This window comes from Manihot esculenta, chromosome 9 (genome assembly GCF_001659605.2).
Source record: "Manihot esculenta cultivar AM560-2 chromosome 9, M.esculenta_v8, whole genome shotgun sequence".
Lineage (NCBI taxonomy): Eukaryota > Viridiplantae > Streptophyta > Magnoliopsida > Malpighiales > Euphorbiaceae > Manihot > Manihot esculenta.
In genome coordinates, this window is record NC_035169.2 from 35,550,941 (window position 1) to 35,578,530 (window position 27,590).

The 27,590-nt window shown below is 33.6% G+C and overlaps 3 protein-coding genes across 7 annotated transcripts; all 3 read left to right on the forward strand.

Annotated features, from left to right (window-relative positions):
* The first annotated feature begins 1,362 nt into the window (after positions 1-1,362).
* LOC110622732 (trafficking protein particle complex subunit 6b) lies at positions 1,363-5,423 on the forward strand. Its single transcript, XM_021767335.2, has 4 exons — positions 1,363-1,571; positions 3,465-3,582; positions 3,681-3,909; positions 5,044-5,423. Exons 1-4 carry the CDS (start codon positions 1,420-1,422, stop codon positions 5,070-5,072), a joined length of 528 nt encoding a protein of 175 aa, XP_021623027.1. The 5' UTR covers positions 1,363-1,419; the 3' UTR covers positions 5,073-5,423.
* Positions 5,424-7,961: 2,538 nt separating this feature from the next.
* On the forward strand, positions 7,962-14,637 carry LOC110623336 (FRIGIDA-like protein 5). Of its 5 annotated transcripts, none has more exons than XM_043959945.1 (6): positions 7,962-8,190; positions 8,285-8,524; positions 8,608-11,524; positions 12,337-12,906; positions 13,851-14,023; positions 14,146-14,637. In XM_043959945.1, the coding sequence occupies exons 3-6, from the start codon at positions 8,620-8,622 to the stop codon at positions 14,464-14,466; spliced, it is 3,969 nt and encodes a 1,322-aa protein (XP_043815880.1). In that variant the 5' UTR covers positions 7,962-8,190; positions 8,285-8,524; positions 8,608-8,619; the 3' UTR covers positions 14,467-14,637. The 5 variants fall into 5 exon arrangements, with proteins under 5 accessions (XP_043815880.1, XP_043815882.1, XP_043815883.1 ...); XM_043959947.1 differs by having other exon boundaries at positions 8,285-8,351; XM_043959948.1 differs by having other exon boundaries at positions 8,285-8,319.
* A 1,758-nt stretch (positions 14,638-16,395) lies between these two features.
* Positions 16,396-27,405, forward strand: LOC110623373. The gene is made up of 10 exons (XM_043960185.1): positions 16,396-18,050; positions 19,911-20,062; positions 20,148-21,028; positions 21,350-21,371; positions 22,919-24,593; positions 24,749-24,921; positions 25,003-25,402; positions 25,836-26,423; positions 26,553-26,731; positions 26,817-27,405. The coding sequence occupies exons 1-10, from the start codon at positions 16,523-16,525 to the stop codon at positions 27,315-27,317; spliced, it is 6,099 nt and encodes a 2,032-aa protein (XP_043816120.1). The 5' UTR covers positions 16,396-16,522; the 3' UTR covers positions 27,318-27,405.
* The last annotated feature ends 185 nt before the right edge of the window (positions 27,406-27,590 follow it).

Genomic DNA, 27,590 nt, shown 5'->3' on the forward strand with positions numbered 1-27,590 from the left:
GAATTTAATGATAACTTTTAAGCTTCTTTTATGAAAAATACTTTTCAGGTTTGTGGAAAGTAATTTTTATTTGAAAGTATTTGTTATGAATTTTTTTTTTAATTTTAATTTTAAAAATTAAAATATATTAATAAATTTAATGTGTAGAGGTGCTGAAAGTATTTTTTCATTTATCAATTTTAATTTTAAAAAATAAAATATATTAATTATACTTTTTTCAATTTTAACTTTAAAAAATAAATTACATTAATAAATCTGATATATAGAGGTTTTAAAAGTATGAAAAAAAAATTAAAAGAGTTTTTTTGAAAAGAGGAAGTCAGTTAATTTATTTTTAAGTGATTTATTTTTTTAAATGAGAACAATATGTTTTGATGATTAAATTTTTTTTAATATTAAAAAATTAGAAAAATATATTTTTCAAATATATTTTTATTGAAATAAATGAAGTTTAAATAATTTAATTTTTTTTTAAGTGTTTAATTGCCGGAAAGTGATAATACAATGTTTGATATAGAGGAGCTATTATCAAGGTTGAAAATTGGATCGTATGGTTTAGATTCATTGCTTGAAGGGAATTGGATCAAATGAATTCAAATTAAATTGTTTGGTTTTCCAATTTTTAACTTTGATTTAACTTAAGCTTCATTTTAGTTCAACTTACGTCGCTGATTCACTTGCTTCACGGTCATAAATTCATAATGATTAATTGTAATCAAAACGCTCCGTTTGTTTGATAACATTTTGTATTTCTACTTAATTTGATAACATATCGACTTAATTTTCCTGTCGATAATGATAAGCACATGATTCAAACTCCCGACAAAAAAAGTCGTGTGCTTTGGGATAAGTTCACGACTAATTCAACTGCTCATTAGTTGAAATGATCAATTTTAATTTGATTTAGAAAAGATTTATCTAATCTAAAATTGGATTAATTTTATAATAAAACAATTCAATGTATCCGAAGTTTATTCTTATGCATCACAACTCCCAAGCACTTAATATATTTTATTATTTTTACCATTTAAGTTATTTTAAATTCTTGTAAAGCAATAAATAAACATTAAGATGTAGAAAAAAAAATCAATTACTCTAAAGAATTCTTTTTCCTAGCATATAAATACTCATTAAATTACAATTTTTAATTAAAATATTATTTACTAATTAATTTGATATATATATATTTAGATCCGTGTAAAAAATTTAATAAGAATGCAGTAATGCTTATTATCGTTTAATGGGCCGCAGAGGCCCATGAACTTGCTTGTGGGCTTAGATCTGATAACGCATAAGCCATATGGCCCAAGGTAGGAAGACCGTGGACGCTTCACTGACTCGAAGACCAGATGGTAAAGAACAGAATCAACTGTAACCATTCTCACTTTGGGCACACGGAGCGAGATAGGGAGGGAGAAAATGGGAAGAGAAGTGTCGGAGAGTTGCATCGATGGCTTGCTAACAGAGATGGTCTCATCGTACTGCAATCGCTTCGACGCCAATAAACCTGAGCTGGCTGGCCGTCGGATCGAGGCCATTGGATATCAGGTCGGCCATCAGCTCGCTGAACGGTACTGCTTCCAACTCGCCTTTCTCATTCCCTAATTTTCAGCTTTGACTTCCCTTTTTAATGAATATTCTCGATTTCTGATATTTTTGCCGACATATTATATATAGAATTGTTTTGATACTTTGATTTTATTGTGCTTTAGATTGGATCTTCAGATCATAATGATGTTGCTAGTCCATAAATTTGAGGGTTTTTTTTTTTTTTTTTGTTTATCAAGTTCATTTCTCAGCTGTTTGGTTTATGAGGAAGTGTAGGAGAGGATAAGAAACTAATTTAAAAATAAATTCCAATTTTTTATTTTTATTAAAATAATTGTCCAACTTAGAGAATCAAATGCTTCAGTTGCAGCAGTGTCAAAATATTTATAATTTTTGAATTCTTATACAGAATTGTGTCAAACACAGTTGAACAGTGAAAAAAGGATCTATATAATTGACTTCAACTAGTTCGGGATTAACTTTCAGTGGTTGTTGTTATTTAAAATGATTATTTGAGTGAACATAATAAAGCAAAAAGGGGATAATTTTACTTATGGTCACTCAATTTTGAAGCCCAATGTTAACTTGTTTAATAAAAATTATTCAATTTTAATTTTATTTCAGAATAAGTCTTTTTAACCTTCTATAGCTGGTTTTCAAGTTACCAACTGCTCTCTCCACTCCTCAACTTTTACATCTTTTATGTTGAAATTAATTGAGAACTATTTGTTATTGAATTTAATTATTTCGACTCATTTAGATTTTCAGAAGTCATTTTCCACCGTTACAAATTGAGATATTAAAAAGTTATAAATTAAGTGTTAATTATTAACATACTAATTAGAAACTTCCTAAAATTGCACCATTAATATATGAAAAGATAATTAGCTTGACAATAACAAATCATTTTTAAGGTTAAAAGCTTTAATTTTAGTTGAATTTAAAAAGAACAATTGAATGTTTGATGAAAGTAAGATTAATGAAAATTCTCAATGCTAATCGTTGAATTTTATAGATATTGTAGATCCTTTTTTTTAAAGCTATGATATAATTATACAATTGATTTCTTGTAAATAAAAATTCTTTGTTTCAATATTAATTAAAAATCTTTATTTAAAAGATAAAATTTTGCCACTAATTTAGTAAAATATAGTGAGTCATGTTTGCAATATCAATTATTAATAATTTTAAGTATAGGTAATATAGAGCTCCTTTTATATCACTTCATAGAAAATATTTTGAATTTTGTACTATTAAGATAGGCAGATTTTTTTAATCTAGCGAATCTTTTATAATTAGGGGAATTATAAAGTGAAATCTTAAACTTCAATTTAATAAATTGAAATTAAAGTCTGATCTGTAGGTGTGTGGTCCTGTTCCTCCGGAGGTGATTTGGCATGTTCTCTTTTCCGATCTACAATACAACGCCTTTTATCTCAAAAGAAAACAAAATTAATAATAATAAATAATAAATAGAAAGAAACATAAAATAATTCATCACTTATCAATAAATATAATTAATAAATAAATAAATTATTAATTAATTTAACCATGAGAGAAATGGAGAAAAAAATATGGGGGAGAGAAGTATAAAAATAATGGAGAGAGGGGTTGCAATGATTTTTTTTTTCATTTAGTAACTTGAAAACCTCTTATAATAGGCTATAGTGACTTTCTTTGAAATAAAATTAAAGTTCAGTACGGAAACAAATTTAAGTTGAATGATGAGAATGAAGCAAATCTCAAAGTTGAGTGACCACGAGAAAACTTTACCTTAGAAAAATGAGATAGAGGAAATAATCTTGGTATAGAATTATTATTTGGTCTGCAAATCCAAGAGTTGGTTGTGCCCTGTTTTTAACATTCCAGTGAAGTAATATTTAGGATGGAGTAAAGGGGTTTCAATTTTTTTTCAGGTATACCATGGAGCGTCCTCGGTTCAGTGATCATCTAGAAGCAATAAAATTCATCTGTAAAGACTTCTGGTCTGAGGTCTTCAAGAAACAGATAGACAACTTGAAAACAAATCATAGAGTAAGTTTGAGTTTGGATTTTTGTTTTTTCAAAAGCAAAAAGAAAACTTTAAAATGTGCTTGCAGTAGATGACAAAGTGGCTTGTGGTTGTCATGTAGGGCACTTTTGTATTGCAAGATAATAAGTTCCGTTGGCTTGCAAGGATGTCAGTTGATACATCAATTGAAAGTGTAGATCTATCACAAGATCCTTCTGCACTGGCTGAGAACAAGGCTACCCAAGCCATGGGCGTGCACCTCTATTTCCCTTGCGGAATCATAAGGGGAGCTCTTTCAAACTTAGGAATCCCTTGTGCAGTTTCTGCTGACATATCCAACCTTCCAGCGTGTGAGTATCTGGATTTTGAAATTTGAATACTTCCCCCCTCCTTTTTCTTGCTTTCTGTTAGCATCATTTTACGGATAGGAACATTCAATGCAGAATTTTTTTTAAGTTATTAAACTATCTTGTTGTATGGGAAATCTTATTGTTTTCTTTCATTTATGAGGTCAGATATGCTTGTTCAATTTGTTGGGGGTAGCAATGTCTTTGAAACACTCTGTAGAGTACAATAACATTTGCATATTTTCTTTCACGTTTGTTGTGGCATATGTTGCTGCACTCTTTGTGATTTTGAACATTTTCCAGCTGGAGTTTTACTCCAAAGACGATCTTTGACTTTCCTTTTTTGTTGGTATGGTCGTCTCACCAAAACATAGTCCCCTTGTTCATTGCTGAACTTCTCATAAAAAAAGTAGCTAGTCCATGACTTTTACCATGTCACATAATCTTTTTCCTGGCCTGGTTCAATTTTGCAATTTAGGGTCGTCTATTAATTTTGATTTCTCTGAAGCTTAACCAAATTCTTCAATCTCTAGTACTGTCATGATTTAGTTCACTACAGCTCATCAATTTTCTCATTGCTTAAATCTGGCAAGTTTAAGTGGCAAGCTCATCAACATGTACTGTCAGTTTTAGGAGCTTATAAATGTTTTATTTTGATTTGTTTCTCAAAGCCTTCTAGATGATCTCTCCTGCAATATATTCTCTTCTGCATTTTGCTTTCCTTCATGTTAATTTAGTGATATAAATTCTGAATTAGCTCTATTGTTTAATCTATTACAATTTTGTATTAATGTATTATTATAGTGTACACCTGATAATTTCTCATTCATTATGTATAAATTTGGAGTTCTCTTGGTTGATGGGACTTCCTTATTTTGGTGTAGTTGATAAGATGATTCCAATGTTTTCTAATTCATCCCTGAGCATATCTCAAACAGATCCTTCCTTCTTTTTTCCTTGCCATTTTGGTAAACTGAATCTGCAGAGATAATTATGGCTGACCCTTTTTTAGTATCTTGTCACTATAATTTTGCTTTATATTGATTTTTTTAAGCAGCTCTATTAATTAAATTTTTCCAAAAAGTCTTTGGCCATTTATTCGCTCACCTACAACTTTGCAATTTAACGTGTGAGCAGGTTCATTTGTGGTACGTATAAAGGCTTGACGAGTGTATTACAACAAATGTGGGATCAAAATTAGGCGTTGCCCCATACCTTTTTCCGTTCCTTTCTTCTTTTAGATGAAAATGAAGCTGTTTTGTGAAGTGCTCACTGTCCATAAACCTTGTCCAAATTCGTGAATGTATTATTTGGGAAAATTTTCTGTTGTGTACACTTTTTTAGTAGTTGAAGATAACGTTTGTTACATGATTTGCTGTTTGTTGCTGAGCTTGCCCGTGTGAGAGGCTATGGTTGTATCTTGGCAAGGCACTAGTTGCTCGAAACTGTTGGTTATACGCAGATATGTGATGGATGAAAAATGGGGCAAAAAATTCCATACCAATATTTGTGCCAAATCATAATTTTTCTGTGAGCATTAGAATTTGGATATTGTTTTCTGCATTTGGGCATGTTCAACCATACTAATTCTTTTAGTAGCGATAGTTGTATTATTAGTAATTTTTCAATTTTTAAATATTATATGTTTTAATTGAGTGAATATATTAAATATCACTATTAAAATTATTGCCAAAAAAAGTTATTTCATTTTGTTTTTCCTTATCTTAACTGTTCTAAAGTGGAACTAAGTTTTTTCTAGCCCTTACTTTGGAGTGTGTGCATGCAACCAAAAACACGGTGGTGGGAATGGTAATTTACTCGGTAGAATTGAATTTGTCAATTTTAATAATAATTGAGTAGCATTCACGGGATGGTAAGTGTATTTGAGAGTTTTTAAATTTTATTATTTCAATTTTCAATCTTTATTTAAAAAAAAAATAATTTAGTAATATGAATTATTTAATTTTCAAAATTAATGTGAGAATTTTGTGATGCAATTCTAATTCTGCAATGATTATGGATTGAATAGATGGCATATTCAAAAGGATGATATTGTAATTTTTTAATATTCTATTATAATTTATTACTGAACTTTTTGTGTTATTTGCTATTAAATATAATATGAGAAGAAATTTTAGTTTTTGTATTTGTTCAAAAGTACACTACCACTTTAAATGGCAAACTCTTGTATAACACAAGAAAAAGCGAAGTGAGTGAGAGAACAACGAGCGCAGCCTTTGTGAATGTTTCGTTGCTGCTGAGATCAGGTTTCTTTGCCTTTGGGCAGGTTACACCTGATGTCACCAGCTTTTTATAATTTCTTCTCTTGGTTGTTTGTATGTTTTAGCATTTCTGTATAGTTAGGTTTGAAGGGATGGTCTCGATTTTTAATAGATTAGATTGTTAGCAAATGAAATAAGTTTGATTCCTTGGCTTGCACTGCTCTGTGCAGAAATGTAAACGACCTTATCGAGTCGAATTGAATATTAAAGAATTTAAATTTAATTTATTAATTTTTTTTAATTTTTAGCTAAGTTCGAGTTTTATTTATTTCGAATTCAAATTAAATATTAATAATTCAAGTTTAACAAATGACGAGTTGAATATTTATCGAGTTTAGTTTTGAGTTTAGTTTCGAATAGTGTATTAACGATTTAATTTTTTATATATATAATAAATTTTAATTTAAAATTAAATAATTTTAATTAAATAAATATATATGTAAATAAAGTAGTAAACTTATAAATAATAAGTTTTTAAATTTTAATAATTTAAATATCTATAAATTTTAAAAATATAATTAAAATATATAAAGCTGAAACTCACTATTTAAATAGATTATTTATAAATTTATTAATGAGCCTACTTACAGACTTAACGAGCTGAAAATATAAAATTTAAATTTGACTCGTTTATTAAATAAATTTAAAAATTAAATTTGAATTTGATTTATTTAGAAATTGAATTTAGTCTGATTAAATTTTTATTAAATTAAATTTTAAATAATTTATAAACGATTTAATTCAGTTACCCTTCAAATTCTATTACAATATTTTTGTATTCGGTGATTATCGGTGGTGATTCTCCTTGTATATAGCGGCGTAATTTTTCTGGATACTGTTAATTGGCGTTTGCATTTGGGGGTTGATCTAGGTTTTGCTGTCAATCAATCCTTTATACTTTGGGTTTGATTCATTTCTTTGTTTTTGCAAGCAAAGAGTGGAGTGTTGCTCAGATTTAACTGATTCTTGGGGTGAATGGATTTGGTGTCGGTATTAATTTCTTGTTGAATATATTATTTGATGTCGGTGATATATGATTTACTGAGAATTTTATCTCAAAATGTGCTGTTTATTTTTTCGCATTTATTTGAATGTAATTTATTTTTAGTCCATTATTGTTTTAAATAAAAAAAAATTCCTTAAAATATTATTTTAAATAAAGTAATGAAAACCATTATTGTTGAAATTTTTTTATATAATTAATTTTGATTGAGATTCAAATTAAACACTCATAGATTTAAAATTGACTTTAATGTTTAATTTATTTTTTAAATTTAATATATTTATTTATTTTATTTTAATAATAGAAAATTTTACTTAGATAAAATTTTAAAATATTTTTATATAATTAATTTTTTTTGGAATTTAAATTAGAAAAATATGATTGAGATTTGGACTTACACTCTTTAGATTGAAAACAATATTTCCCTTAAAAGTATATAGAATTTTACAATCAAATGAACAAATCCCAAGAAATTCGTTCTTTTTAGTTTTATTTATACTTATTAAAAAAACGTAACTATGATTATAATAAAATTAAAACCTTGTGATAGAAAGATTAAAATTTTAATTATAATTGTAATTAAATTTAAAATTATAATTTTTTTATTAAATTAAATAAATAATTTTTAAAATTAATTATGAGAAATTAGAAAGTAAAAAATTTTGATTTTTTATATTTGGACTAATTTTTATAAAATTCAATAAAAAAAGTAATTTATCTAATTAAAAAAAATTATTAGTCATGAAAAGGACATGTAGTGTACCTTCTTCAAAACAGAGTCGTCTCACTTCGCACACAGAATGATTGTGGAAGCACTGTTTGCTTCCGGTGATTAAAGAAACCTTGTTTGGGTTGGGTCGACTACTGAAGAGAGTGGAAATTAAGCATCGTTGGCTGTTTCTCTCCGTACAGTCACACCATTGACGCTCCTTTTTCCTCCATAATTCTCGCGTTGTCAGTTTCCTCGTTGCCTCGCCGCCCGTAACTGCCATAAAGCAGGTTTCTTGCCATCTCCATTTCACCCTCTTGCTTTAGACTGTAGCCATAGAAACACTAACTATGACCCTTTTATACACTTTTTTGGGTTTTGTAGAAAGTTTGTTCTTAGCCTGGTGGGAGACAAAAAGGGTGGTTCTTTAGACCCTCATTATCTCTGCTTGGTTGCACATTTTTCTCCCTTAATTTTTTGTTTCTAATGGAAGGGTTCATGATATTCTCTAGAAATTGATCTAATAATAGTGTTGCTTATTGGGTAGAAATCTAGACATGGAACTTGCCATTCGTCACTTCGGATTTCCTTTAATGCGTTTATTGTGCTTGGCTTGGATAGTAGGTATGCTTGCATTATTAGAGTGGAACCTTTTCTGTTCATGCTTTATTTTTAAAATTTTAACCCTGTTTCTGTTCATTGAATAGGTTTTTGATCCAATGGAGAATGTAATGGACCATTTAAAACTAGCTGAGTTCAAGAAAGAGAGTTTGCGCAAATCTTTTGATCAAGCGCATGCACAAGCTTCTTCCATTCTCTTGTTTACTCTCCAGTGGAAAGATTTAGAAGACCAGTTTGAATCGTTAAAGAATCCTTTATTAAAGCAAGCACAAGAACTGGCTTTGCAAGAGAAAAAATTAGAGGAAAACACTCAAGTGCTAAAGCAACGTGAAGAAGAGGTTGAAATTAAGTTTAGATGGGTCGAAGAGCGCTTGGATGAGCTTCAACTGAAGGAAAATCAATTGGATTTTATTAAAAAGTGGATTCAGGAGTGCACTTTGGAGCTTAGCTTAAAGGAAAAACAATTGAATTTGGCTCGAGAAGAGGCGGAAAATTGTAATGTAAAGGTTAGTATGAAAAAAGAGCAACTGGGATTGGTGCAGGAGGAGCTTGATGAGTGTAATGAGGAGCTTAGAGTGAAAAAGGAGCAACTAGTTACAGTTCAAAACTTGATGGAGGAACTTACTGGGGAGCTTGCGTCGAAGGAGACAAATTTGGGTTTGGTTAAAATGAAGATTGATGAGTGTTGCAAGGAACTTTGTGCAAAAGATCAGCAGTTGGGATCAGTGCAGAAGTCACTTCAGGAATGTTCTAAGGAGCTTGAAACAAAGCAGGAGGAGTTAGAGAAGGTGAAAATTTTGTCTAAAGAACGTATTGATGAACTTGAGCTGAAAGAGAGGGAGTTGGATGCAATAAAGAACTCGATTAGTGATTGTAATGGTAAGCTCAAGTTGAATGAGAAGCAGTTGGAAACTCTGCAGGAATTGACAGAGAAATGTTCTAGGGAACTTGGCTTTAAAGAGAGAAAAGTGGGTGATATTCAAAAGTCAATTGATGAGTGCTTGAAGGAGCTTGATTTGGAAAAGAAGGAACTTGATGCAACCCAAAAAATGACCAATGAATACCAGAAAGAGGTTAACTTGAAAAAGGAGGAGCTGAGTAGAGTCCAGAAATTGATTGAGGAGAGATCGAAAGATCTAGCTTCAAAAGAGAATCATCTTGATTCAATCAAAGTGTTGATTGAAGAAAATACTGAAGAACTTGAGGCTAAAGAGCAACAATATGATGCAATTAAGAAGTCTGTCGATGAGTGTTCCGCAAAGCTGTCATTGAAAGAGACAGAGGTGAAGTTGATTGAAAAATCTATTAGAAATCTCTCTTCAAAGCTTCAGTCAGAAGAGAAGAAATTAGACTCTGTACAGAAATTGATTGAGGAGAGGTTGAAAGATCTTGATTCAAAAGAGAAACATCTTGATTTGATCAAAGTGTTGATTAAAGAAAACACTGAGGAACTTGAAGCTAAAGAGAAACAACATGATGCAACAAAGAAGTCTATGAATGAGTGTTCTGCAAAGCTGACAATGAAAGAGACAGAGGTGGAGTTGATTGAAAACTCTATTAGAAATCTCTCTTCTAAGCTTCAGTCAGAAGAGAAGGAATTAGATTCTGTCCAGAAATTGATTGATGAGAGGTTGAAAGATCTTGATGCAAAAGAAAAACAACTTGCTTCCATGAAATTGTTGATCGAAGAAAACGATGAAGAACTTGCAGCTAAAGAAAAAAAACATAATGCAATAAAGAAGTCTATCACTGAGTGCTCTGCAAAGCTGACATTGAAAGAGAAAGAGTTGGAGAGGACTGAAAAATCTATCGGAGATCTATCTTCAAAGCTTCTGTTAGAAGAGAAGAAATTAAAATTTGTCCAAATGGAGGCAAAACAGCAGGCCAAGGAATTTCAATTAAAAGAAAAGAAGCTCAATTCGCTCAAAGGCACATTGAAAACATATTTTGATGATCTTGAATTGAAAGATAGGGAGTATAATGCTGTTCGAGGATCTATTGAAGAAAAGAATGAAGAACTTAAATCAAAGGAGGAGCTGCTGAAATCAGTCCAAATATCAATCATAGAGTGCACTGAGCAGCTTGAATTAATGAAGAAACAGCAGAGCACTGTCCAAAAATCGATTGTGGAATGCTCTAATGAGCTTGAAGCAAAAAAGAACAATATTGATTTGATGGAAAAATCTTTGAAGGAATGCTCTGATCTCCTTGCATTAGAAGAGGCAAAGTTGGATTCAATACGAAGATTTCACAAAGAGCACGAAGAAAAGAAGAGGTATTTTGATTCACTTGAAAGAACATTAGAAGAACGCTTGGAGAAGCTTCAAATGAAAGAGAGGCATTTTGAAGAATGTGTCAAGAAGTTTGAATTACAAAGGGAAAAACTTGGTTCGATGCAAAAATCGGTTGAGGAACTATATAAGAAAGTGGAATTGAAACAGAAACAATTAAATTACAATGTGCAACCTGAGAATTTGATGCTTAACTTTACTGGTAATCATTTATCCGTTGGTTATCAAAGCTGTATCTCAAATGATGGACAGAAGCTGCAGTTGCTCTTGAATGAACACTTGAGAAAGCATGATTTGGTTCACAGGGAAGTCTTTATAGCTATTCAAAAGTCACCTGACCCAGCAAAGTTAGTGTTAGATGCTATGCATGGGTTTTACCCCGCAGGTCTGAAGAAGGGGAATATGGAGTTTGATTTGAGTGTCATTAGGAGGAGTTGTACTACACTGTTGGAGCAGTTGTTGAAAATATCTCCACAGATTAAGCCAGAAATAAAACAAGAGGCAATGAAGCTCGCTGGTGAGTGGAAGGCCAGGATGAGTGCAGTGGAAGAAAACTCTTTGGAGGTGTTGGGTTTTCTGCAACTTTTGGTTGCCTTTAAACTGGCCTCTGCTTTCTGCCCTGATGAGATTCAAAGTTTCCTTGGTACTGTTTCTCAGCATAGGCAGGCACCTGAATTAAGACAGGCTCTTGGAAATGCAAAGACTTTATCTGGTAAATTCTATCTTATGCTTATTATTCCTAAATATTTTATCTTTATAGCACTCCCAGTTCACCACTATGAATCCATTTGTTGATCTAATCACCTTCTCTGAAAACCATTGTTGATGGTTGCATCACTTACAGGTTATTTATCAAGTTTTATATATGTCCAGTATGTTCTGTCAATAAATGACTTGGGTATTTCTACATGTGCATGCATGTTGGCATGCATACCAATATCAAGAATATATTATGGTCCTTCCTTCTGTTCTTCTATTTCACAGGGTTGCCATGATTGGTCACCTGCTGTTTGCTGTTATTTTTCCATCTGTCCATATTTCTGCAGATTCATCTATGAGCATTGGTGAGTCTTAGGCTTGCTTTTTGTGGATGCTTTCTCCTTTTGCCAGCCTTAGGACATGCCTAAGGTCTTGGGATCAAATCCCAATTAGGGACGAGTTTAATGATACTGTGTCAATTATTTGGGGTATCAATTCTTCTTTTGAATGCCAGTAGAAGAAGGAAAAATAAAAGTAAAGAAACATAATGTGACATGGTTGTTCAATGGAAAGGTAAATTCATTTAGTAAACCATTCACACTTCCTCTGCCAGCTCCTAATAACCTTCAAGATTTTGAACTTTTGAGTTTGAACAGTTGCTGTAGAATTCTTTGGCCCCAATTATAGGAAGGTTACCTCCAATATTTTAGTGCTTTTTGACATATTAAAGGAACTTGGTATGTCAAACCCCTCTACTTAATAGTAGCACTTATTTCCGATCATGATCTATTTTCATTAATGATGTTTCATATTTCATTTGCTCAGGAAGCAACATTTTGTCTTCCAATGTAAAAGTTGAACCAATGGAGCATTTGCATGTCAGTGGTCCAGTATGTTCTTCATCTGCAAATTTTGAGTCCGCCGTGATCATGGATGGGAGTTTTCTCTTGTTCCAAAATGAGGACTTGATTGAGTATGAGTTGAAGCCTGATGAAGTTTTAGCTGTCTTTAAGTCGTCGCCAAACCCAGCAAGGTTTGTTTTGGACTTGGTGCAAGCATCATATATCCAGCACTGGAAAAATGAAGATAGAGGACTTGATGCAAGTGTTTTGAGGAGTAAGATTCTAATATTGGAGCAGCTGATGAAAGTCTCACCAAAAATAAGTCCTCTAGAGAGAGAAGCAGCTAAAAAGCTAGCAGTTTCCTGGAAAGAAAATATAAGATTGCAGACAGAGAATCAAATGGAAGTTTGGGCTTTTTTGCTTTTTTTGGCTGTATATGGATTAGTGTCTTTTTTTGTTGGAGATGAGATTTTACAACTCATCTATATTATTGCTCATCTCAGACATGCTCCTGAAATATGTCGGATCCTTGGTTTTACAGCTAAGGTCCCTGGTAAGTTCTCTAACAATCCACTCGACATCTCTCTCTCTCTCTCTCTCTCACTCTGTGTGTGTGTGTGTGTGTATTGGCATATTCCATGTGATGTGTGTGCATTTGTGAATCATATATGCAATTTTGAGTATGTTATTTGCATTGTTCCTATCTTCTTTGACTTATTGTGTGTGTTTTCCAGTGTACTTGTTAGTTTTTGGTTTTCTGAACATGTTCATTTTCGTGTTTTATTCACATTATGATATTTTTATTTACTTTTGCATGCTTAACATGAATTTTGTTGCTTGGAAAATTGTAGCCATTAGATATTGTTCCTCCTATATAAAAATTGTCTGTATTTTCTGGTGGTTTATAAAGTGGAATATTAGAAATATGGGTGTTTCAGTTAGAAGCAAGTGTCTTAGGATTTGGATTGAATTGGTGCTGTATATTAAGGTTGAAAGCAAAATGGTGATTGTTTTGTTTTCCTCCATGAACCTTGAGTGCTTGTTTTGACAGCTATTTCTTGCATTAGTTTATCATACTTATTAACTGAGAAAGATTCTTCTAATATGACAAGTGAATATAAACTAGTAATTTGGTAATATTTCTTCATAAAAGATGATGCATTATGTGATTTTTCTGAAAAACCATGCATTCCATGATTTTTGTGCAAAACCAAGTAAAAGCTTTTAGGAAGTGAAGACGAGTTCAATTTGTAATGGTATTATTATCCGTCAGATGGACTGTCATAAAACAGATTATAGCTCTAATACTCGGTGTTTCCAAATTGTTGTACCATTGTCCATGTTCGAAGTCACTTGATTATGATTTCGTTTTCCCTTTGTTTCTCTTTTTTGTTTTATGTTGATTTTGCCATCCATTTTGCAGTTAAGTGCATGAAGGCTGCAACTGTTTTTTTTTTTTTTCTTTTTTATAAAAAAATCTATTTTTTCTTTTCCCAGTGTTGGTTCAGAATCTTCTTGGAAGGGAGCAATATATAGAGGCTGCTAGATTTAGTTGTGCATATGGGCTAATTGAACATTTCCCTCCGCAACACATCCTGCAAAAGCACTTGCAGAGTATAAGGAGGAGGGCCTGCATCTCCATGAACAGAAAGGATTTGCCTGAAGCTCAGGCATGTCAAATGCTTCTTTTTCCCTGCTAATTTCATCTGCTTCCCAGTCACTGATCCAATTGCCATTACACATACGCACACGTGTTGTTCATGTACATGGAAATCATATTTGTTTAATACAGATCTTATTGCAGGTTGAGGCCATAAATAAAGAAGTACGTGCTCTTAGAGCCATGTCAGCCTGCATGGCAGATTTCAAGCTTGATTCCAAAATTCTGACTCAAAACATCACAGAACTCATTGTTGAGCTGGAAAAGCAAAAGGCAAGCATCAGAAGCTTTCCACCAGCCACTCCTATTGTTCAACCACAACTGCAAGGTGGAATCAATCACACTATCGGCACATCTAGCCCCAAGCCACAGCTACGCAACCGGGACTCGACGGATAGATTGCAATTCCAGGGTAATAACAAGCGTCTCAAAATGAGCGTTCTAAGATTGTAGCTTGCTTCTGGGGAAAAAAAAGGCTCTGCTAGCTGTAGGTTGTTTCTATCATAGGGCTGTAGCAGAAGCTTGAGAGTAAAGAATATGCTTTGTTGTGAAGTTCCATAGATGGCCGCCACTTTGTACACGAACCAAAAGCAGCTAAAATGAAGTATATTTAACGATTTTCTATAGTGTCTTGTATGTGTGCATTGCCATATCTTTCTAGCCTTTGCCCTCGTTATTGTGTTAATCTTGATATTGAACCATGAAATTTTATTTTGCAATTATAATAATGTGAAATCCCACAACAAATTGCCATAATTTCTCTAATTATTCTATTTCTCATATGGGCCAAGCGAGGCAAGTTTAAACTTAACCCAGCCCATTAGAAGCAAACAGACACTTGTCCGTTATCGATTCCATATCACAGTCCGTCATTCTATCCTACGCTAGAAACCTTCTGTTCCAAGTTTCAAGGGTGCTCCCTTGCCTTTCCCCTCCTTGGACGGATACAGTGATTCCCTCCATTTTTTGTTTCTCCTCGTCTGTTCCAAGTATCTGTCTTTTTTTCCCCTGACATGGAAATTCATTGGTCCTCTATTAGGCTTGCGATGAATGAAGATTTGGATTTGTGTTCGTTAAAAGTTATAATTTTAACACTAATTAGAAAAAAAAAAAACCTATACATGGAGGCTATTCGGTTTCACCCGAATCAATAGCTATTATACAATGATATTTATTATAAAATTTCTCCAGGCAATAATTATATTATAAAATTAATTTCTTCAGAATTATTAATATATGGGTGTATCAAAGATTACAAGATTGAATCTAAACTGTCACCCGAGAACCTGAAGCAACAAATACCATACCTGGACTATGCAAATTCAACTACGGAAGCTATATTGCTGCTGCCATTTGTGGCGCTGCACCTCAATCCTGAGTCCAGCAGAAGTCCTGCGCCCATCTACTCAGCCGGAGCTCGAGGGGTAGATTGCAATTCCAGGGCAATAACAAGCGTCCTAAGATTGTAGCTTTGCTCCAGGGGAAAAATACAGGCTCTGCTAGCTAGCTTCTTGCTGAGTTTTTATTATAGGGCTTTTTCCGGTTGATCTTTACTTTCTTACAGCACTCCATGCTCTCTCTTTTGCTGCAGCAGAAGCTTGAGGAGCAATCTGCTTGTTAACCCTTGTAGTGAAGTTCCATCTTAGATGGCCAGCCAGCTCCTTTGTACACGAACCAAAAGCAGCTAAATCAAAGCATATTTAACTATGTTTTATAGTGTCTCGTATGCTTGCATTGTCCTTTCTTTCTAGTATCTGCCCTCAATATTGTGTTAATCTAGTGATACCTATTACCTGGTAACAAATGTACAGCTTTATGGCCAATTTAGAAGAGAAAATAACTTAAAAAATTCTTTTATTTTGAATCGCCGACTGTTATTATTACTACCACTATTACTATCACTGCTATTAATATATAAATATATGTATATATATTTTTTTATTTTTATTCATAATAAAAATAAAATTAATATAACAACTAATATATATGGTTTTTGTCATTATTATTTTATATTTTCAAAATAAAAATTTATAATAAAAGAAATAAATTAAATTAAATTTTTGTTTGATTAGTTAATTTATTTTTATATTTTATATTTTTATTATTTCAATTAAGACAAAAATTGTACTGGAAATTATATTGAGCCATGAAATTTTATTTTGCAAATATAATTATAAGAAATTCCATTACTAATGGCCAGAATTATTGATTTTCTTTAATTATTCTATTTCTTGTATATGGGCCAAGAAGCTTGAACTTAACCCAGCCCATTAGAACCGTTATCGAATCCGCGTCACAGTCTGTCGTTTTATCCTACGCCAAAAACCTTCTGTTCCAAGTTTCATCTCGTGCGCCCCGAGTATTAATCCATATAATTTCTCCTTTTCCTGTGCTTGGACGGATGCAGTGTTTCCCTCCAGTTTCTTTCATCTCGCCGTCTTCGCGTATACGTATGCGTTGCTAGGGTTTGGGTTTTTGTTTTTATTAAAGTATTGGAAGCGTAGTAAGTATGTGCCTGATGGAGGAGACGATGTCCTCTGAATTGGAATTCAGCGAGTTAAGGAAGCAAAGCATCCGCCAAACACTCGATCAACTTCACGATCGCGCTTCTTCGATTCTAATGCTTACGCTTCGATTGAAGGAGATAGAAGAGCACTTTGAGCCCACCCACAATGCTGTCGAAGATCGCGCCAACGAGCTCCTTGTAATCCAGGTATCAGTGGAACAAAATTTGGAGGAGGTTAAGAAGAGAGAGAAGGAATTGGAAGTAGTTCGAGAATCTGTAAATGCGAGGCTTGCAGAGATTGTGGCCAGAGAGAAGGAGTTTGAGTCGAGCCAAAGGAAGGAGATCGAAGAGAAGAGGATAATGATTGAGTGGGTTGACAAATCAAGGGGAGAGCTTGAGGTCATCAGTGATTCAATAGAGAGGAAGTTGAGAGAGCTTAAAGATGTTGAGAAGAAGTTTGAGTTGTTTGACATTACGATTCAAGAGAAAGCTTATGAGATTAGGGTTTTTGATAGGGAGGTTAATGAGAGATTGGCTGGGATTGAAGTGAAAGAGAAGGAATGCGAAAACTTCTTCAGTGCGTTAAAAGTGAAAGAGAAACAAGTTGAGGAGCGTTCCAAAGAGCTTGCACTCAAGGATGAGCATTTTAGTAGACAGTGTATAGAACTACAATTAAAGGAAGGGAATCTTGGGAAACAAGACACCGAACTCAAACTGAAAGTCGAGAAGACTGAGGAGAGATTCAGAGTGCTCGAATTGAAGGAGAAGCAAATTCAAACACGATGTGAAGAAATGGAGCTGGAAAACAAAAAGCTTGTGGAGCGATGTGAAGAACTTGCTTTGAAGGAGAAGCAACTTGAAAGTCGTCGTAGAGAGCTTCAATTGGAAGATATGGAGTTCGCAAAACGGGTAAAACAATTTGAATTAAAGGAGAGGGAACTGGAAGAAAGTGTTAAGAAATTTTATTTGAAAGAAAAGCAATTAGTTAATGGCCATATGACCCATGTTAAGATTGAACCACCACAATCTCATGGGGTTAACATTCATCTTTCTGCGCCTATGGATGGAAAGTCCTTGCAAATGTTCTTAAATGATCATTGTGAGGATCATGATTTGATGAGGAACACAGTCCTTAATGCTCTGAGACTCTCATCAGACCCTGCAAAGCTTGTTTTGGATGCAATGGAAGGGTTTTATCCCCCCAATTTGAAGAAAGGGGATTTGGACTTTGAAGAAGCAGTTGTTAGAAGGAGCTGCATTGTCTTGTTAGAACAATTGAAGAGCATATCGCCGGAAATTAGGCCCGATATTACAAAAGAAGCAACGAGACTTGCCCGTGATTGGATGAAAAAAATGAAGGTAGATGCCAAACATTCTCTCGAGGTCTTTAGATTTTTGCAACTTTTGGCTACTTATGGCTTGGCATCTGTCTTTGACACTGACGAGCTCTTAACCTGTTTGGGGACTGTAGCACAACATACCCAGGCTCCTGAATTATTTCGCATCCTGGGTTTGACAGAAAAGATATCTGGTAAGTATCTAAAGTCTAGGCTTCATGTACTTTACTATATACGTAAAATGCATATGCATTGGTAGACAATTGATGCATTGTATTTTCTCTACAATGAGTACTGTATTCTTTTATGAATTTTCAAATTTTACTTGCTTAGCAAAGAAAAATGAATATGATCAAACACATAGAAAAGAAAAGTATTTTTTGAGGTGTGATTTCAGAATTGTGAAAATACCTTGTGGGAGAATGCAACTCCAACATATAATCTTCATCTGACATAGTGGGTAGCGTGATTTGCTCTTTACTATTTGGTTATCAAGAAATTGGTTGCAGAATGACAAGATATTGTAAATTGTGTCACATTTTATCTCAGATGAAATAGATGACATATTTTATTTAGTTATTTATTTATTAGAATTGTTTGGTACTGTTTCCAATTGTTTCACAAAAATGGCTTGTGCTTGTTGTATTTGATAAGGGCAAGTGTGCAATCATTTTCGTTCCTTTTCTACTGTTTTAGCAAGTTCGTATTACTTGATCTATCTGCTTGGCTCATTATTCTGTTCAATGATATCATTGTAATGATGCTGAAAGTCTGAGCAGCTGCAACCCCTTCTCTTCTCCTCTTTTCTGCCCTGAAAACAAAAGGAAAAGGAAAATCAATCTCAATTGAAGGCTATTCGCGTCACGCACGTTGTCCTTAAATTTGCCTCACAAATAGTATCAATCTTTATTTTCCCTGACATTGAAATTCATTGTCCTCTATTGGGCTTGCTCGTGCATGCAATTGAGGTGAATGAAGATTTGGATTTGTGTTCGTTAAAAAATTGTAAAATTACATAATATCTCATAATGGAATTCACACCGATCAAAATGGAGGTTTGCATTTATGCATCTTATACACATGTATTTTGTAACCATGCTAGATTATATTTTCCCAAAGTCTTTAGCAGGCATAGTTTTCACTTGTGTTGCTTTTTTTTTTTTTTTTTTTTTTAGAGATCTTGAAATTTTGTTGATGTGATAGTGTAATTCTTGGACTCCATCCTGGATGCAAATCTGAATTCTCTACCGCATCCCTTTTTCCTTTCTTTATTGTATTATGTGCATGGGACATTTTGTTCTACTCTCACTAAGTCTGCATTTGTTTTGAAGATGATGGAGGTTAAAAGTTACTCCATGTAATATGTTATCCTCCATCGGTTATGTTTGGTATATCAAGGTCAACTTGATTAGTTATATTTGGTATATCAAGGCTAACTTTAATCAAGTTAATAGTTCACCCCACTTGTACTCAAATTTGATTTGTCAATTTGGGAGTGCGATAGTGGCATGTAACATGAATTTCCTTAAACATATAATACTCTTATAATTATCATAAATAAATATGATTATTGTAACTTTTTATTTTATAGTTTATAAATACTAATAATAAATAATTTTATTAATATTAAAAATATAAATATTATTATAAATAGTTATTGTAATTAAAATATTTTTATATTTCAAAGTTAATTTATATCCTTCATATATTTATGTCACAGACAAATTTAATTATACAGTTAGAAGGTAATACTCTTCTTTCATTGGTTACTAATTGTTGCATAACTATTACACCATTATTTATTATTTTTATAACAGTAAACTTCTATTCCATTCAATTAGTACAGAATGCACCGTAATTCTGTTATTTGTGTTAACTAGTTTTTTCCCCTGCAAGAAACCACTAGAGTTTATGTTTCAAAGAGATTTCAGAATTCCATGAAGCTCATTTGAATCATCTCTAATTTAAATCATATGGATTGCTATACTTGTTTGTTTGTTCTTTTTTCTCTCTATGCGGCCGTGTAACTGCAAGTTTTCATTTTTGTGGAACAGAATTTCTTCAAAATCTAATCAGTAAGAACAAACTCATTGAGGCCGTTAGGTTCATTTATGCATTTGAGAAGATCAACGAGTTCCCACCTGCACCGTTGTTGGAAAAATATTTGGAGGATTCCAAGAGTTCTGACAGATCAATTCAAGCGCAGGTGCGTTTACTTTATATGTTGCTATACCAGTGCCTTGTCACTAGTTTTGCTGTCTTATGCATATATTATAATGACTTGCTGACAGATTGAGGCCACCAACAAAAGAATTATTAATATAAGAGCTGCACTGAGATGTACTGAAGATGACAAGATTGAATCTAGAAAGTCACCCGAGAAACTGAAGCAACAAATTCGATGCCTGGAAGATGCAAATTCCCTTAGGGAAGCTCTGTTGGCAGCTAAACCACCATATGATGAAAATAAATGTTTTGGCCCCCAGATTGTTGCTGCTGCCAGTTGTAGCCTTGCACCTCAATCTGAGTCCATCAGAAGTCCTGCGCCCATCACTCCAACTAAGGGCTCTACCACTGGACCCTCCTCTTCCCCACCACGACAGCAGAGTGGAACTAAGCGTCATCGGACAGCTGTCTCAGTAAAATATGATCCAAGTGCATTGGATGGTGCTGCTTCTGCTGTTACCACGCCATCATCCTCTCCAATTGCTAACTCCACTACTACCGCTGCTAATACTGCTGAAACAATCACCTCCTCTCCGGCAACTGCTATCGTGGCTGCGCCCATCACAACCTCCTCTCCCCCAGCTGACGCCCCTACCGCTGCATCTGCCTTCTCCTCTGCAACCACCGTTAGCACTGTTGCCCCCATTACAGCCGCCTCCATCTCCCTAACCGTTGGGTCGCGTATAATTGCTATCCCTGAGACTGGAACAGATGATCAGATTAGCAAGAAGCGACCTCGAATATCAGGGAAGCCTCAGACCACTTGTGTTGATACTAGTCGCATTGTTCATCCAAGGCAATCGCGTCTTCAGCAGTCAGCAAGTCAGTTTATGGTTAATGGTGCACCCTGTGCAACAGCTATACATTATGATTCGAGTGGCTACCCCCCTTTATACATGCAGTTCAGCTACCCGTATTATAATTCTGGTTACTATTGGAGGCCTTAGCTTGAAGGCTGCCGTATCGAGCAGGGAGGCATAGGGAAGCAGGTTGAAGGAGCTTGAAGTCAGAAGAACAGTAATTTGATTTTAGTCGAAAAGTTGGTGGTTAACGTAGATATAAATGGATTGGTATGCTAATGCTAAGGTCAGATAAAATTGAAAGAAAATGACTATAATCTATTTGAGACGACACCCAACTGAAATAAGATGTTTGATTTCCACAAGTTCTTGAGCAAATTAGGGTAATATTACTTCTATACTATCAATTGACATAGGTTTAAATGTAGGGGATTATAAAAAATTTATGTGGTTTGATATCTTTTTAGTCTTGTGACACACAAAGAATCTGTGTGATTTTTTTACACTAGTAAAGTGATATTTTTCATCCTTAATAAATGGTGATGTTTAAAAATAATTTTTAATTAAAATAAATTATATTTTAATTTTTAAAATTTTATAAAATATATAATTTAGTCAAGATATTTATAAATTTAGTTATAAAGATTTATTTTGTAATAAAGTAATTTCTTTTTATATTTATATAAATTGGTTAAGTTATTTATATATATATATTTTTTTCAGATTAATTTTGTGTTTATTAAATTTAATATTTTAAAATAAATTAATGAAATAAAAATTAAATCAAGAATCTTAATATGTGTATTTAAATTTAAATCAAAGAGTTCTTTCTATTTCAATTATTTTAATTTTATTATTATTCACATATAAAATATTAAAGTTTAAAAAATAAAGGTATTAATTTGTAAGTATAATATTAATTAGGAATTGATCTATAAAATATATAGATTAATTTCAATTAAAAATGTAAAATTTAAATTAAAGAATTATTTTATTAATTAAACAAAATTTAATGGATATAGTGGTTAAAATATAATTTTAATTAAAGTGATATTTAGTTGTATTAAAAAATATCACTTTGCCAGTGAAAATATATAATTTTTTATTATAAAATAAAATATAAATTTTTATTTAAAAATATGCTAAAGGATTTTTTTGTAATTATCCTCGAATGTAGGTGCACATGGCTAAGGAGAGTATTGCTTTTCTATCGTTTTCAATAAATGCGTGCATGGATGGGGGAATTCGCAGCTTGCGACGAAGTAGAAAGCGTGATGAATTCAGAGATGCGTGCTTTACTTCCAAAATCACAAGGTTCTTGAATCCACCCCTTCCTAAAATATATATGAGATTTGGCTTTCACAAAACTATATATATATATATATATATATATATATATATATTTTTTTTTTAAAGAAAAAAAAATAGAGGATTGGAAGAATGGACTTGAACTTAGATTTACAGTTATGAAGTCAGTGCAACTTATATAATGATTTATAAAATAGTATTGTTTTGATACATTCTAAAAAACTCTTAATAAGAGAAATTGCATTATTTATAATCACAATTTATTTAAAATTTATAACAAAATTAATTCATTTTTTTTTATTTTAACATGACATGCTAAAATTCTCTCTATTATATTAAAATAGACTTATATTTCTATTATTATTAATTAAAAAATAAAGATCACTTTTTATTTATTTTAATATTTTTTTTTCAAATTAATTAACTTATTCTTGAGTATTATTTTGAAAATAATTTAACAAACTTATTATTTTTAATAAAGTAGTGATGTATATATATTTATTATATTTATTTTTACATTGTTAATTTGATATAAATGTTAATATAATTTTTTTTTTCGAAATGGGAATGTTAATATAATTAAAAATTTTCAAATAATTAAATAGATTATTGTTTCGCTCTTAATGGCTAAGAATACCTTTCCCACGATTGCCCCTTGACGTCAGCAATTTGCAATTATACAAGGGCCTTTTAGTGGGAAAAGCAGCCTCCTTTTTCTGCAGCGGTAGCGTTTGGCTTCAATGGAGGAGAAGCTTTCCTCTGAGTTGAAACTCTCCGAGTCAAGGTTACAAGGCTTTCGCCAATCCTTCGATCAACTTCAAGATCGCGCTTCTTCCTTTCTCTTGCTTACCCTTCAATGGAAGGACTTAGAGGATCACTTTGCCTCCAGTCGCAATGTCATCGAACAACTCATCGCCGAGCAGCATTCTATCGAAGAGTCGGTTCAACAGAAATTGGAAGACGTCAAGAAGCGAGAGAAGGATTTGGAACTTGTTCAAGAATCTGTGAGAGAGAGGTGTAGAGAGATTGAGGCCAAAGAGAAGGATTTTGAATTGACACAAAGGAAGGAGATTGAGGAGAGGAAGAGAGAAAATAAGCGGATTGAGAAATCAAGGAGAGAGCTTGAGGTTGAGAGAGAGTCTATAGAGACGAAATTGAGAGAGATTAAAGATGCTGAGGAGAAACCTGAGTTGTTTAATGACTCAATTGAGAAGAGGGTTGCAGAAGTTAGAGTGCGTTTGAGCGAGTCTGAAGTGAAAGAGAAGCAGTGTGAGAAATTTGCCAATGAATTGAAGTTGAAAGAGGAACAACTTGAAGAGCGCTGCAAAGAACTTGCGGTCAAAGAAGAAAATTTTAGCAGGCGCATTTTGGAAAAGGAGAAGAAACTTGATGAAAAATACAAAGAACTGAGAGTGAAAAGTGAGAAGATTGATGAGAAATTTAACGAGTTTGAGTTGAAGGAGAAACAAATGAAAGCACGGCTCGAAGAATTAAGCGTGAAAAATGAGAAGATTGATAAGAAATTTAAGGAGCTTGAATTGAAGGAGAAGCAAATTACAGCACAATGTAAGGACGTGAAATCGGAAAAAGGGAAATTTGTGGAACGATGTAAAGAGCTTAAAGTGAAGGAGAGACAACTTGAAGAACAGTGCAGAGAATTGGAAGTGAAAGAGAAATATAATATCCGCCAGAAGATTGAGCCACCGAGCATCACTGTGGTTAACAATGCTGTGGACTATCCCATGGATGCTATTCTTCATTTTTCTGTGAACATGGATGGGAAGGCCTTGCAGATTTTCTTAAATGAGCATCGAGGGGAGTATGATTCCATTAGGAATGAGGTACTAGTTGCTCTAGGATTCTCATCCGATCCTGCAAAGCTTGTATTGGATGCAATGCAAGGGTTTTATCCTTCCCATTTGAAGAAGGGAGATATGGAGTTCGAAGAAGGGGTTGTTAGAAGGAGTTGCATTCTCTTATTAGAGCAACTGATGAAAATTTCACCAGAAATTAGGCCTTATGTGAAAAAAGAAGCAATGGGACTTGCCTTTGATTGGAGAACAAAAGTTAAGGGAGATGCCGAGCATTCTCTTGAGGTCTTGGGATTTTTGCTGCTTTTAGCTTCTTATGGACTGGCCTCTGCTTTTGATGATGATGATCTCTTAACTCAATTGGAGATTGTTGCAAAACATAGCCAGGCTCCTGAATTATTACGTGTCCTGGGTTTTGCAGATAAGATAATTTGTAAGTTTCTGGGGTTTAAGCTTCATGTACTAGTGGTTACATGGAAGTCCTTACATATGCCTATACGCGTGTGTGCATGTGTTGATGAATGTTGTCTTATATTTCCTTTTGGCAGCTCTCTAGTTTTGAAATTGCTATGGTCCTTGAAGAACTTCATTTAGACTATTCAGTTCATTGTTCTTCTCATTTGATTTTGTTATGTTCTTGTCCCTCTATTGGGTTGTTATTCATTCAGTTTATTGTGCTTCTTATTTGATTTTGTTATCTTCTTGTCTCTCTATGGGGTGTCATTGTATCTGAAATATGTGCAACAGGTTTTATTCAAAATCTTATCAGAAAGAAGCAGCAGCTTGAGGCCATCAAATTTATTTATAGGTTTGAGCTAGTTAATGATTTCCCACCTGTTCCTTTATTGGAAGCTTACTTAAAGAATTCGAAGATTGCTGTCAAAAGGTTCAGAAAGGTAAAAAAATCACTTCAAGGACAGGTATATAACCATTCTCGCTTGTTTTATCATGCCTCCTGGCCCTCCTCCCTAGTTTATGTTCTTACAAGAAGTTGTCAACAGACTGAGGCCACAAAGAGAAGAATAGCTGATCTGAGGTGTGCAGTAAGATGCATTGAAGAATTCAATATTGAATGTCGACCCTTACTTGGAAAGCTTAAGCAAATGATAGATGCTTTGGGGAAACAAATCTCAAATGAGAAAACAAGGTTGGCTGCCCTAGCACGTAAGAAACAGGAGAATAAGAAGAAACATTTGCCCCCTAGAGTTTCTGTAGCTGATGCCCCCGTTGCCCCTAAATCTGCATCCGCCACAAGTGTGTCTCTTATCAGTTTCCCATCAACCACTCCAAATTCTATGCCTGCCCCTAAGACTCAATCACAAAAGTGCAGTGGAAGTAAACATCCTTGTACAGCTCTGTCAGCAAAAGACGTTGTAAATCCATGTCCTGTTGCTGATCAAGGTATTGCCACATCTGAGTTATCTAGATACTGTTGTATGGTAGGGTTCAATATGATTCTTTATATGAGTTCTCATCTGAATAATTTACTGGGATTAGTGGGAGCATGTTTAGCTTAGCCATGTGCGTAACACTGCATCCTTGAATGCACCATTTAAAATCAACTCTGGGCATTACCTTACATATGTAACTGCTAACACAATATTTTCCTTTCGGTTGCCATGACTTCTTTGAATTCGAGGCATAAAATATCTGCACTTCCTTGATAAATTTGTATATATGCATTCCCATTTTCTTTTTTATCCAGAGAAACCAACACTTCAGCTTTTCGATTGGTACTTTGCTCTGTTTTGTTCCTCTTATGGTTTACATAGTGATTTGATTCATTAGTTGGCCAATTTAATGGTAGCAAGTGTTTCTTTTTTCACTTGGTCAGCAACCTGCGCTGTTCCTTTCGATGCCAAGGTTCAGCAATCCTTGTTAGGAGATTCACCAGTAGAAAACAAGGAGGCTTCTCCATCCCTGGATCCTCAGCATGAGCCTAAATCCTTTTCTTTGAACAAGAGTAAGGAGGATGTCAGACTGTTACTTAACAAACATGAAAATAATGATTTAGCACGTGGTGAGATTGCTGCTGCTCTTCGACTTGCATGTGATCCGGGAAAGCTTGTTTTAGATATGATAAATGCTTCCTATCCTTTCAACTTGAAGGCAAATAATGCCAAGTTAGGAGTTTCAGAAAAGAAGTGTATTTTGTTGCTGGAGCAGTTGAGGATTGTCTCACCGCAGATTAATCCTGATTTAAAAGAAGAGGCAAGAAAAGTTGCACTTCATTGGGAAACAATTTTGGCAAAGAAAAAAAATTATCGTTTGGTTATAGGTTTCCTGCAGTTTTTAGCTGGCTATGGATTGGCATCTACTTCCAATGCAGACAAACTTCTTAGTCTTCTGGATGCTGATGAGTGGCGTAGTAAAGAGGCCACCGAGTTGTTTCAAGTACTTGGTTTAGCAGACATGCTCCCAAGTAAGTGCTTTGTCCTGTATCGATTTTTCTCATAATGAAATTATCCAATATGCCATACTGTCACAGTTTGCATTACTTATGGAAACTGTTGAGTAGTTTGCATTTGTAATAGCTTCTACACCGTGACAGATTTTATTCAAAAGCTTATTGAGGAGGAGCAGCAAATAGAGGCTGTTAAATATATCTATGCATTCGATATGATCGACAAGTTCCCACCAGTACCCATTTTAAAGGATTATTTGAGCAATTCTTCCAAACACAATGTTGAGCAATTGTCCAAGAAAAAGAGAAAATCCATTGGAGAACAGGTATATGATCACAAATGTAATTTATCTTGCACTATCATTATTTATTGTGGAATATCATGTAAGAATTTATTAAGCTTACTTGCAGATTCAGGCCATTGACAAAGAGCTAAAAGCATTGAAAGCTATGTTCAAATGCATCACGGATTACAAGATTGATGGCCTCTCGTCTGCAAAACTTAAAGAACAAATTTCCCAACTGCTAAAACAGAAAGAAGAGAAAGTTCAAATGATTGAAAATTCAAAAGCCAAAATCAGACCTGGTTCCTCGTCTGAATCTAATGCTGACCTGCGACAGCAGAGTGGAAATAAGCGTCCTAGAATTCATGCAGAGGATCCTCCAAGAGCATCCAGTCATGGGACATATGCAGTTCATTCAATGCGACCTTCCCAGCCGCCGCCGCCAGGTTTCTTTCCGATTCATGGTGTTCCTCACATGAATCCACCGCGCAGTCACTATAACTTGGCAGGGTATCCTCCTAAATATAATATGCAGTTGAACTCCTACAATGCTGATGTCACTTACTCGTATCACTGGACACATGTCAATTCTGGACACAGGAACCCATTGCCCTTTGGAAGTCTCTAGTTATGCACCTGACTGCAATGATTAAGTAAAATGAATTTCTATATTTTAATTTAATTAACTAAAAGAATTAATTTTAATTTTCCCTTTCATTTTTTTTACTGTATAATTTCTTATATTTGAAGTCATAATTAACAAACCAAATAAATGCTTACTTACAAAATAAAGAAAGAAAGAAAGAAAAATCAATGGCAAAAAGGATAAGGTTTTTTTTTTTTTTTTTTTTTTTTTATCAGTAACTTGATTTTTGAGAGATAGAGAGAGTGAAGGGGATGA

Coding starts and splice junctions, on each gene's coding strand:
- LOC110623336 (XM_043959945.1), top strand. CDS start 8,620: ATGGAGAATGTAATGGACCATTTAAAACTAGCTGAGTTCAAGAAAGAG. Junction 11,525..12,336: donor AAATGCAAAGACTTTATCTG/GTAAATTCTATC, acceptor TCATTTGCTCAG/GAAGCAACATTTTGTCTTCC. Junction 14,024..14,145: donor AGGATTTGCCTGAAGCTCAG/GCATGTCAAATG, acceptor TGTTTAATACAG/ATCTTATTGCAGGTTGAGGC.
- LOC110623373 (XM_043960185.1), top strand. CDS start 16,523: ATGTGCCTGATGGAGGAGACGATGTCCTCTGAATTGGAATTCAGCGAG. Junction 24,594..24,748: donor GTCCTTGAAGAACTTCATTT/AGACTATTCAGT, acceptor TATGTGCAACAG/GTTTTATTCAAAATCTTATC. Junction 26,732..26,816: donor GAAAATCCATTGGAGAACAG/GTATATGATCAC, acceptor GCTTACTTGCAG/ATTCAGGCCATTGACAAAGA.
- LOC110622732 (XM_021767335.2), top strand. CDS start 1,420: ATGGGAAGAGAAGTGTCGGAGAGTTGCATCGATGGCTTGCTAACAGAG. Junction 1,572..3,464: donor GGCCATCAGCTCGCTGAACG/GTACTGCTTCCA, acceptor ATTTTTTTTCAG/GTATACCATGGAGCGTCCTC. Junction 3,583..3,680: donor ACTTGAAAACAAATCATAGA/GTAAGTTTGAGT, acceptor GTTGTCATGTAG/GGCACTTTTGTATTGCAAGA.